At 39.0% G+C, this 12,569-nt stretch overlaps 1 protein-coding gene across 1 annotated transcript in view; it reads right to left on the bottom strand.

The window, feature by feature from the left end:
- The window catches only part of RpL13A (ribosomal protein L13A), a 44,922-nt gene extending 32,565 nt beyond the window's left edge, over positions 1 to 12,357 (bottom strand). The window contains exons 1-3 of the mRNA XM_067156939.2: positions 12,243 to 12,357; positions 11,733 to 11,863; positions 4,479 to 4,588 (exon numbers count right to left, since the gene is read on the bottom strand). Coding sequence (XP_067013040.1) covers positions 4,479 to 4,588; positions 11,733 to 11,863; positions 12,243 to 12,263 — 262 coding nt within the window. The 5' untranslated portion in view covers positions 12,264 to 12,357. The remainder of the gene's footprint in view (positions 1 to 4,478; positions 4,589 to 11,732; positions 11,864 to 12,242) is intronic.
- Between the last annotated feature and the right edge of the window lie 212 nt (positions 12,358 to 12,569).

Raw genomic sequence — 12,569 nt, 5'->3', positions numbered from 1 at the left:
CCGTATTGATGGTTGAACTGACAAAATTGAACAAAACTATTTTAATCCTCCTAGTCAATATTTTTTTATGTCCAATTAAGACTAAACTTCACACATAAAGACCTGTTTCAACCCTGCATTGGGTCATCAAAAATTCATGAGGCTAACACCCCTATGTGACAAATTATCAATTTTTGGAGTAACCCGATGTACAAATTCTCTCATTTTATTCAAGATTTCCTTAGTACACATTATCACTACCAAGCGAACACAACGATAAAGAACTCCATAGAACTTTGCAAAAGAATAAAACAAATGTACCAGAACACCAGATGATCCTTTCATTTCATGTCATCTATATGTATGCCAATATCCCCGTTAAAACTACTATAAATTTGATCCGGAATTATTTAACCAAATTCAGTAAATTAATACTATTTAACTCTCACTCAGTAAATACTAGCAATAAATACACAAATTCTGGGATATATAAACTGGAATGTCAGGGATGCGGGTCAAGTTACATCGGACAAACTGGTAGGAACTTCCTCGTAAGATATACAGAACATCACAACACTTTAAAATATAATCGTTTCTCTGTCATGAGTAACCATCGCAAAGACTATAATCACAATTATACTACAATAGACCAAGATCTGAAAATTCTACAACGTGAACAAAGGTCCACTACTTAACATTTTAGAGAATTTTTAAATCAGTATGGATCAATATAAGAACCCAGTCCTCAAATTAAATGAGACAAATGATATTAAAAAAAAAAACCACGCAATATGGTAAACTTAGATTCCGATCATTTGTAGTAAAAAAAAAACAGGAACATAAGAACTCTCAATTATTACTCAGTTTCAGTCACCACCCCCATTACTCCGCACATTCCCATTCTCCCGCCCCACTTCCTTGTAGCAACACGTCTTGTGCGTCAACTGCGGGAGCAAGTCAGTCGAGAGGTGGACTCCACAGTCAGAGAACACGGGTGATACAAGCAGGCCACGTAACGTAAGTTAATTTTCGTTCTGCATAACTCAATGTAAATGTTGTTCCTGTTAGTCACCACTTTTCAACCTTAATTAGATTTGTATTATCCACTTTACAGACAAATCAGATGGTTCAACTTCAATAATGCTTATGTATATCAGCCCATGCCCGAACACAACAACTAAGCCAACAGTATACAGACACCAGTTGAACCACACCAAAGGACGACAAACACTGAAACAAAGACTTCCAGCTCAAGAATGTTTTTAACGATCAACATTTCAGTTTTTTAACTTTCATCATGCCTTTTAAAACTTTTTAACTTACATTTTATTATGTGTTTTTCCTGTTATTAATTCATCATACATTTATTACTGAGGATGACCCAATGTCAGGTCGAAACATGTCTGTGTGTGAACTTTGGTCTTAACTGGACGTAAAAAAAATATAGTATTGACTAGGAGGATTAAAATAGTTTTGCACAATTTTGTAAGAAACTGGAAGTACCTGTCATAAAAAACTAATCAATCAGATTGTCCATGATGAATCATACAGGTAACTACTTCCTTACAGAAACTATTAACATCTTGGGCGACACCTTTCCCTCAAGAGACCAAAAAGCATGCAGCTGCTAAGGTTTAAAAGTAGGAAACTAGGAATGGGACAACACAGTGAAACCTTGATTCTCCATTTTTCAAGGGACCATGAAAATAAAACTTACAACACAGAAAAATAGAAAATCCAGGAATGAATGAAAAAACCATCAGCAATTTGGCTAAACATCACAAAAATGAAATATGTAAAATTATAATCTTACAAAAACTTCCAAAACCAAACCAAACTACAGCCCCAATGGGCCTTTGGCTGCCAAGCGACTGCTGCTCAGCCTGAAGGCCTGCAGATTACGAGGTGACGCATGGTCAGTGTGATGACAGGCAGGCACGTTAGACCGCGAAACCGCATTAATTACCGGTACGCGAGTTCAAAATCTTGACACTTTATATTCAATTTTACAGGGGAATCTTTGTTTCTCGTGAAAACTTCTTTCAGTTCAGCAACTTTGATTAGCCAAACTCTTCAAAAACTTTTTAATTCTCTCATCTAATAAAATAAAGCACATCAGGTACAAATGGGGCCCAACTTGATAGCGAAATCCCTTCTTTTCTTAATCTTCCACTGTAATTTGGTCTCCTGTACTGTTCGTAGTCAGTTTCTGGAAATCTTGTACTGTGTAAATTAGGCCTACATCAACTTTTAAAGGTTATGTTGAACTCTAAAACACTGTTTCGAATGCAAGTATCGATTCTCAAAAGTTCTCGAATGTATTATATTCAATTCTGCCCGCCACTAATCCAATCAAATTGGAAAAAGAAAAAAAATATCAAAACTTCCAGAAATTAGGTTATTCGTGACCTTGAGCTCATCTGAGCTCAGTACGAGTTGGAAATGATACAAACCATTTAAATGTAACGTGCGCAAATAAAACGACTGCGGTTTTTGGCATTTGAACACAAAAACGTAAAATTCCCACTCTTACATTAGGACCAAAACAGTAATAGGCAATCCTAAGACCTCACATGGCTTTTTTTAAATTTAAGGTGCAACATCTGTTCTGGTCTCGGTAACAATCATATACGATAATGTTAAAATACTAAATTTGTGTTAAGAAGGAGCAGTTAGGATTCCCGCCTGAAAGTCCAGTTACTCTACAGTTCCCTGAGGAAAGTGACGAAAACCTGTTCGACAGTACGATCGGAAAAAAGTAAAAATATAAACAACTAACCTTGGAACGGATAATGCGGGATTTTCACGTGATTTAATTACGATGCTCGCGGGACCACGTAATTTGAACGCATATTACAAGAAAACGTAGTTTCCGGGAACAGATAATCTAGGTTCCACTGTACAATGCACACAGTATTAAGATAATGCAGACTGATAATGGCCAAGGAGAGCAACGCAACGATTTTAGTTTTCATGTGGGAAGGGTGAAATGATGGGAAAACAATTTTTATTTTCTCACTGTCACTAGCTTTCACAATCACCTTATAATTCTGGGATTTGAAGAATTTTTTTGCCAGTTTAAACTGGAAATTATCAACTGCTTGGCATTGTTTTGTGTAATGTCACTGGAGATGTGCAACATAATTTTCCATGAATCAATGGAATACACTAAAATCAACGCTCAGGTAAAAAGGATTATGAACAAAATTTATGCGCACAGGAAACAAGTGTTATAAAGATTGAAACCATTCGTGTTACCAAAAACCACGCACCCACTCTAGGTTTAAAAAGTAGGAAACTAGGAATAGACAAAAGCAGTGATAGTTCGGAGTAGGAAGAAGGAGCAATACATGGCAGTAAATGAAAATGTGATAACTGCCCTTGTCCTTCAGGTTTGTCCTTTTCTTTTTCTATTGCTTCCTCTTCCTACACCGTGTTCATCCCATCACATGTTCCCTTTTATGTTCCTAACTTTATAAGACTTGATTCGCTACCTGTTTGTTCCTTACCAATACTTATGTGCATAGGAATAATAACAACAGTTTGGCCTCAGCCACCGTGTGCAGACATTTTACTCTAGGCCTACTAGAAGACATAGTAAAGCGAATCTCTCTTGGGCATCTACGACTAGAGTTTTTAAAATGAATTTTGTTGGGTAAACACCAAATATGTCACCAGAGATCTCTTACCTGCCGACATCATATGACATGCAGTGTCGAAATGACATGTTTCTGCCCTTGCATCAGTGAAAACCCAACCTCAGAATCACCAAGTGCAGTGCAGAATAACTGTGCACGGCAGTGACAATTACACACTGCAGCAGCAGTAAAAATGAAATGGCGTATGACTTTTAGTGCTAGGAGTGCGAGGACAAGTTTGGCTCGCCAGATGCAGGCCTCTTGATTTGATGTCTGTAAGCGACCTGCATGTCGTGATGACGATGAAATGGTGATGAAGACAACACATACGCCCAGCCCCCACCGCGAGCGGAATTAACCATTCACAACTAAGTATTTATTTTCCACCTAGTCGATACAATGATTGCCTACGGCAATTTAATGGTTAAAAGTGGTACATGTTTCGTATATTGTCAACATCTTCAGCTACATAACACTGTTTAGATGAAAAATACATAAATTGACAAAGTAATGCTTTGGAGGAAGTGGCTAAAGATGTTGATAATATACGAAACATGTACCACTTTTAACGATTAAATTGCCATAGGCAATCATTGTATCGACTAGGTGGAAAATAGTTGTGAATCTATTGAAGTGCGATACGGACCATGAAGCTAATTTTATGGAATTAACCAATTATGATTAAAATTCCTGACTCCGCTGGGAACTGAATCCAGGACCCCAGTGACCAAAGGCCAGCAGGCTAACCATTTAGCCATGGAGCTGGACTAGAACAGCAGTCAACATCAGTGAAAGACACAAACAATTGCAATCCATTGGTAAATTGTAATAAGGACATATGCTATAGTTTTGTACACTTACCCCTAACAGTCCTCCAGAAAATTTTGCTTGGAGCACGGAAGTGATATGGTCCTCGAGCTGGATTGACATTGCAGCGTTTGCGAAGAAAAGATAGGTACTTCAGCTTAGCCCTGTAGAAAGAACAGACTACTTTATACTCCACAATTATAAAACCAGACTGTGAAACTATAGAACACAGTTACTAAACATATGGGGTCATTAGGACATCTCGTGAGCACACAATATGTGTAGAGTGGGAGTGTAATTAGTTGGCAGCGGGATCTCTCCAAGAGTCGATTAATTTTTTCATTGTTTGGAGCAGGTACTCACCACCTACTAGCGTAGTTGCATTCTTTGCTTTGTTGTCAGTTTGTTTTGTAAATCATACACTGGGAAAGACAACAACCCATAAGAGATATTCCTGATTAATTAAAACATCAGAGTTGGGTGCTTCACTGAGTAATGACAGATGACCAGTGATGCAGAAAGACCTTAGAAATACTCCTGAGCTGGGTAGTGACACAGAGGAGAGTTTATCTGGTGATGGTGAAGGTATAGTTCCATCAACATACTGCACCAAAGATAGAATCAGTAATGATGAATAAGTAGAGTTATGGAAAACAGTGAAACAAAGTGCTGTGAATTATAAGGGGCAGTCAAATGACCATGGAATGGTTTTATTCAAAAATAATTATCAAAAGCGTTAACATATTTATCCCACCGGGAAATGAGACGATCAATTCCAGTTTTGTACAAAGAGGTATGTCACTGAAGGATCCACAACCGCATCCACTCTTGCACTTTTCTGCCTGAATCAAACCTATGTCCACGAAGCGCATACTCTTCCTCGTGGTACCGCTGCAGATAACTCAGACATGACTCTTGTCAATCTTTTGTCCCTCTGTCAGTTGATGTGGAACCCACTGTGCACAAATTTCATGGAAATGCAAGTGATCTTAGATAATGGCACGCATGGAGCCATGGCTAATGCTGACCTGAACACAAATTTCTTCCGTGATTTGTCAGTTTTCCCGGGTAAGGCCATCAATCTGTACTATCACATCAGGAGTAATGGCTTGATGGGCCTCTCGAGTGCGCATCGTCTTGCATTGATCCGTGCCATTCTCGGAATCTCCTACGCCACTAGTCCTGGACATGCAGGGTTTGCTATATACAGCAGACATGCGACTAGTTTCGTGTACTCCAGCACCTTCAGCCACCAGAAATTGAACCACACTTCTATGCCTGCCTCCAGTTCTATAGATAGATGGACACACTAGACCAGTCTGCACACCAACAAAGACAAAATTCAACAACTGCATGCACGTATGAGTTGTCACTATGCAGTTCTCCAACCACAGCGATTGCAGTATCGATACGTAACAACAGCGTTGCCAACTTTTGCATGAAAACACGAGTTATGGCGTGTGTTCGGTTTACATATTTCTGCCCCTTATATATGCAAAATATGTTAATTTAGCTTCTAACCGAAATTCAATTTTGACTTCTTAGATTAGAGTTTACTGTACCAAAAGTATCTTTTCAACTGTTTGTATACGGCTGATTCCAGAGAATTACTAAAATAAAAGTTCTAGTTCTGTGAACAGCAGTTAATATTAAAGTATTCTATTATAAACTAAAATAATAATGCAATAATAATAACAACAACTATCATTCAGGCAACAATATATATCATTAACAGCTTGAAATGATAAAAACCTACTTGCAGTAAAATTCACCATGATGGAGAAACCCCGCCAACGCATGCAACATCATCATTAAAGGAGCAAGTCCACCAGCAAAAAATGAAATATTTCCTCTATTGGGTACTGTAGTCGTAGAAACAGAGTAAAACCAATTTAAAACAATGTTATAACACTTATCTAGGGGAGATAAAGACAGGTAACTCTTCTGAAACCACACAAAACAATCTATACAAGGTGAAGGAAACCCTGCCATGAGTGTAACTGAGTTGTAATTTGAATCTACAAGGTTGAAGGAGACAAGGTAGTTCAAGGACAACATGGGGATCCACAGACTAGGAAAAACTTGGCAGGAGGCAAGAGAGCTAGAGAAGAACAGGAAGCAGTAGTGGCTCTTTGTGGAGACCCTATGTTCCACTACGAATTAACCTGTTGACGAGTTCACCAAAGGTTGTCAATAGAGTGAGCACAGCATTTGCCGTTTCGCCCCACATGAGGGAACATGGCTAGTACTGAGAACTTAAGTGCTTACTGATGTAATATGACAGTTGGCAGCGTTTTTGGAACCTTTTCAGTTATTCGAATAGTGTCGCTGTATAAATCCTAGTTCTGTACGGTGGTGGTCTCTCATGGGAATGCGTATACTCACTTGACAACAGAATATAGCTTGAATTAAATAACCATATTTAGAAATCCAGTCAATTCTATCAGCAAGTTCAATATCTGCTCTGGAATAAACAAGTGCCATTAAGATCAAAACAAACCGTTTCAGATATACTTTGTCCCTATATTGACTTATGGGTTGGAAGACCTAGGAGATGGCTGGACCAAGTGAAGGTTGCCATTTTATGAGGCCACTCCCACAAAGTGAATCAAACAAGCGTAAACTTCTCAGGCAATGCTACGTGTGCAAACACACTACCTGATCAAGACAGAAGAGGAAAGAAACGAGCAATGAGTGTTCTACTTGTGAGGTCGCTCTTTGCATACATCCTTGCTTTGAACAGTTAAAAAAGTTTTGAAACAAGTGTTTTCCCGATCCAAAATTTGTTTTCATGTGTCTCAAAGTATCTCAAAGTTGTAATAAATGTTGTGCGCACTCGTCAAAAAGGTTAGCGGATTGTTCTTGTTTTTTTTTTTTTAAATTGGCTTTATGTCGCACAGATACAGATAAGTCCTATGGAGACAATGGGATTTGAAAGGGCTAGGGATGGGAAGGAAGCAGCTGAGGTCTGCCCTAACATTTGGCTGGTATGAAAATCGGAAACCACGGAAAATGATCTTCAGGGCTGCGGTCAATGGGGTTCGAACCTACTATCTCCAGAATGCAAGCTCACAGTTGTGTGCCCCTAACCGCACGGCCAACTCGCTCGATTTTCTTGTCTATAAAAATAACCTTTAATACAAAGGTCTTCAGAAAGTTCCTGAGGAGTATGGTACGGAAGACAAGGAGAGACAGAGAAAGAAATGTTAAGGTCAGAAAATAAATAGGGGTAGAAAACAGCGATAGGATGGAGACGACTAAACTGAGATAGTCCTGACATGATCGAGGAGGGAAGGATACCAAAACAAGCATTGCAGGCTAAGATAGAGGAAAGAGGGCAAAAGGGATAGACTGTCAAGAACAGTATACGAAAAAAAAAAAAAAAAAAGAATGGAATGGAATACAATTACAGAAGAGGAGTGGTGGAAGGAAGGAGAGAGAACGGTGGAGAAGAACCATCAACACCCCGGCCTGGCAGGAGCTAGACAAGGAGAAATGAAAATGACAAGGATCTTCAGAAAACTAAGATGAGTAGACACCAATACAGAGCACAGATTTTCAAAAATGTGGCTTCGCTATGATATTATGATGAATGCATATATACCCTGGAGCACCTACCATCACGAAGAAAAAATGAACAAGTGCCGTAAACAAATGACTTCACACAGTGCTGAACATCACTATTTTTTACTGAGATGTATCTAAAATAACCCACCTAGCAGATTATACATGAAAAAGATACAATTAATTAAAAATAGAAAGACATTCATTCTTGAAAGAACATCAGATTCAAGTGGCAATTAACACATCTCCATCTCTTTCTCTCTCTCCATGTCATACGAAGTAAACTCTTATAAGATCCACATATCCGAACGTCAACATAAACTGTCTCCACTTCTACCAAGCCAAGTATCAGGCTGATGTTCAAAAAGTAGATAGAAAGACTAATCTTTATATATAAAGTATACCAGTACAACACAAACTTTTACAAAACTAAAAACCAATGATCAAAATTAAGTCACAAAATCTGGACAGTTGGGAGGCACAAGAAAAAATAAATAATTTGCACAACCACCTGCTTGAGCAAGTTTAGTAGCAGGAAATCTGTCAGTGCCAAAGAAGAGATAGTTTGACTAATATTGTACTGGCAGATGTGATTATCATTTTGAATTTTCAATGCAAATACTTTTATGTAAACAGGACCCAACCTATCACCCAAGTCATTTTGTAACAAACAGTAACCAGACCACCCAATCAGTAATTTAGACACAGTAAGGATGCTGCATGATCTAACTGAACTCTAACCTAACCCTGTCAGTAACAGTGCTTTCCAATAAACCACAATCTAACCAGTCACCAACAGTAAACATCAGGGGTAATTGGGAGGGCCTAGAGGCACCACGACTCTCAGTAATGTTCGTGTATCCGCAGTTAGTAAAACCACCCACCAGCAGCGCATCAGTGGAGAACAGTGCAGTGAGACAAAGGATCAAGGTGGTGTCAATGTTGTTACAATGAAGCTGGTCAAGCCACTAGTCGAATACAGTTTCTATTGAGATAGCCAACAGCCAAACCTGCTGCTGCATCCTATCACTAGCCAAAGAAATCACTGTATAGGATGCAAGTGGATGAATCAGTGATGAAAATTACTCACGAAGTTATAAAATTCAGAACTGTTTATTGAAAGAATTTCATACTGAAACTGAAGTTGTCTTGTAAGACTGAGGCATCAAAACCATGGCTGTACATGAAATGTTGAACTAGCAAAACTTCAGCTGACCCTTCGCGAAAGATATGTTAGAGACCTAGCCTGGCCCAGCTTGCACAAACTCAAAGGGCACTACACAAGCCTGCCAACTTAGGTACTAGTCACAAGACCACTACATATTTTAAAGACCAGGCTAATTAAAAGACCATTGTTATAATCATCATCATCATTTCCCTTTATACAGCTGTAGCCAGGTAGGGGCAAATATGGTTCCTCTCCACCACTGTGTCCCAGTTCAGGTTTCTTTCTGTAATGCTACGTTGGATGGTATCCTTCCATCTCAATCATGGTCGTCCACAGCCTCTCCTGCCTTGGACTTGCATTTCCATCACCTTTTTTGGCATTCTTTCGTCGCTCATTCGCTTTATGTGCCCAAACCATCTTAGTCGGCTCTTCTCTATTCTATCATTCATTTTTTCCACTCCAATTTCTTCCCGGATTTTCTCATTCCTTATTTTGTCTCTTCTACTCTTCTGTATCATACTCCTCAAGAACTTCATTTCGGCTGCCTATATTCGACTCTCATCCTTCTTTGTCATTGTCCAAGTTTCTGCTCCGTAAGTTGTTATGGGTACGTAATACATCTTGTACATAATATCCTTTGCTTCCGTTGGCACATCTTTGTCCCATAACATTTCTTACATTATGATAGAAACAACTTCCAGCTTGAATCCTTTTACTAATCTCAGCATCCAGTCGAGCATTCTCCATTAATTCCCTCCCCAGGTATTTAAACGTTTCCACTACTTCCAGGGGCTTGTCTGCAAGTCTAATCTGACCTTTCCCTTCTTTCTCCCCTCTAGTCATAACAAGAGTTTTACTCTTTTCTACACTTATTTTCAATCCACATTATTCGATCTTCCCATTCACCACACTCAACTGTTCTTGAACCTTCCTGTAGTCTTCTCCCCAAATCACATTAGGTGTTCCAAATTAAAATACTGTAAAACTGCTCATTTAAATTATAAATCTTCGTCAGCATAATTGCATCAATTTCATCAGAGCTTCAATGTTTAGCTTATCACGTTGTGTTGTGCGTGAGCGGTGACTGTATTAAAGTAGAATAGCATGAGAGCGCTCTATTCGGTCCAACATCACAAACCCGTATAACACTCTACAGCAACTAAGTGGTAAGCCCTGGTGTTACACGATTGTGAACAAGCAAAACCCTAAAATTCAAACTACTCTGTTATGTCTTATTTATGATACAATAGAAATAGTTAAATTTTTGGAATTAATAATTAATCAATTGAAATTTTATCCTATTCATTATTTTACTAAGTATTCCCCACTTGGCTACCGATTCCTGCCACACAGCTGAAGAAAATTTCTAGAGAGAACACTGTATTGGTCTGGGCTGGTCAGGTCTGGCTAGTAACAAAACCATTGGGCTGAATTAATTAAAACGACATCCCGAACACCTCAACGTTAGCGACATGGGTCACCACTTGTATCGCAAACATCTACATGCAGAATGACTGTTTCTTTCCTTCTCACAGCAACATGATCAGGCTTTGTCACTGGCCAATGGTCTAACCAATCCAGACCAATGGCTTTGTCACGCGGGATACTAGAGGCCTAGGGCCGCTTCGCGGCTTTTAACCTGGGGGTTTACACCCCCAGACCCCCTTTGCTTCATCCAGACCAATGGTCTAACCAATCCAGACCAATGGCATTGTCACGCGGGATACTAGAGGCCTAGGGCCGCTTCGCGGCTTCTAACCAGGGGGCTTATACCCCCAGACCCCCTCTGCTTCAACCAGACCAATGGCTTTGTCACGAGATTCGTAAATTCAAAAGTAGCGCCACTGCACTAGAACTAGTTCTTTATATGAACAGTTGGCAGCTCTGTCCACCGCACGATCAAGCCCTTCGCGAGTGAAACAAATGACAGTGCAATCATGCCTAGATGCGTGTGCTGGAAAATGTAACCTATTCTGAACTTTGGCCGATGCTATAAAACTTATATTGCACATGCTGAATTTCTACCGGCACTCTTCTACACTAAAAACAAATGAGTATCACCCTGCACCATCTTTACTCTCTGGCACTCCCCATCCCAGGATTGTACACCAGCAGGATTTCCATAGGTCTTAATACCAGATTTTGAAGCAGTTAATCTAGGGTAAAAGAAGAGCAAAAAATAATGAAATAATTCTAAGTGTACCATCCAAAAATACACATCTTGCAGATGAACACACTTTACTATACTTGACTACAATCTACGAGAGTTTACACATAATCAGACACCCACAACAATTCTAAGCCATTCTTCAACATCCCAAGATTTTACTCAGCAACGTGGAAATCAAACAGAACGAGACTTTATTGCTTAACAAGTCGTCTTAAGAAAAATTGTCCCATCAAAGAAATAAATCTCAAGCTGAATCCATACTTTGTGAATATACAGGCAATTGTACACACATTTAAGGAACAACTCATAACACATTACAGAACAAAGTTGATAATGGTAAAGTATATACTAAAATACAAAAAGTGTGAAATGAGAAAAACGATACAGAAATGAAAACAGCATTTACCTGAAGAAGTTTCCTGAAATATTGATTTGTTCAGTCCTTACAACAATGACTTTATTGCCTTGAAGAATTGTTTTAGCAACGATTGCGGCCAATCGGCCCAAAAGATGGCCTTTGCCATCTATCAATATGGCCTGAAATGAAAAAGATAAAACTTTTAAAGTACGCCGCATCAACAGAAACCATTTATCACTTACTTATGATCCAATCTCAGATTCACTTTGTTTCACGATACATCAAATAATGTAGGTAAGGTTTAAATAATCATCACAGACATAAAATACGGGAATCACTGAAACTAGAAACAAACTATATCAAAAATTGGTAAAATTAGGGAACAGCAAGAGCCACACGTGTTCTGGTTTTATCATTAGTGCAAAACTGTCCAACTAATTAAACCACTCTGTAAGACTTCACCTTCGGCAGAACAACTACGAGTACCACATGCTTAAAGTAAGCTCCAAAAGACAACGCCTCAGCAAATTCTAATCATCTTCAAGAAATACTACAAACCTTTTCACTAAACCCCGTCATGTTACGAATCCGACAGGAAGAGGGAAACCATCCACTGAGCGAGCCACGGCGTGTTTGTGACGTCAGTTCCCGTCGAAATTCCAGAGAGTGTACGCAATCGACATCTAGCCTTGGAGAATAAATAATATTTCATTTATTTGTATTTGAAGTCTCGCAGTGCCTGTGGATGGTCTTCATAAAATACAAAACCGCTTCCCTTCATGCTTGTATTTCCTGCAGCATTTTATGTGGAATAATATTATTTGCCTTCTCTGTCCTTTTCCGTGAATTGCTGTGTATTTTTAGATTGCAGCTTTCATGGCCGGT

The sequence above is a fragment of the Anabrus simplex genome, chromosome 13, assembly GCF_040414725.1.
Source record: "Anabrus simplex isolate iqAnaSimp1 chromosome 13, ASM4041472v1, whole genome shotgun sequence".
NCBI classification, from domain to species: domain Eukaryota; kingdom Metazoa; phylum Arthropoda; class Insecta; order Orthoptera; family Tettigoniidae; genus Anabrus; species Anabrus simplex.
This window is presented reverse-complemented; position numbering and strand designations above follow the sequence as displayed.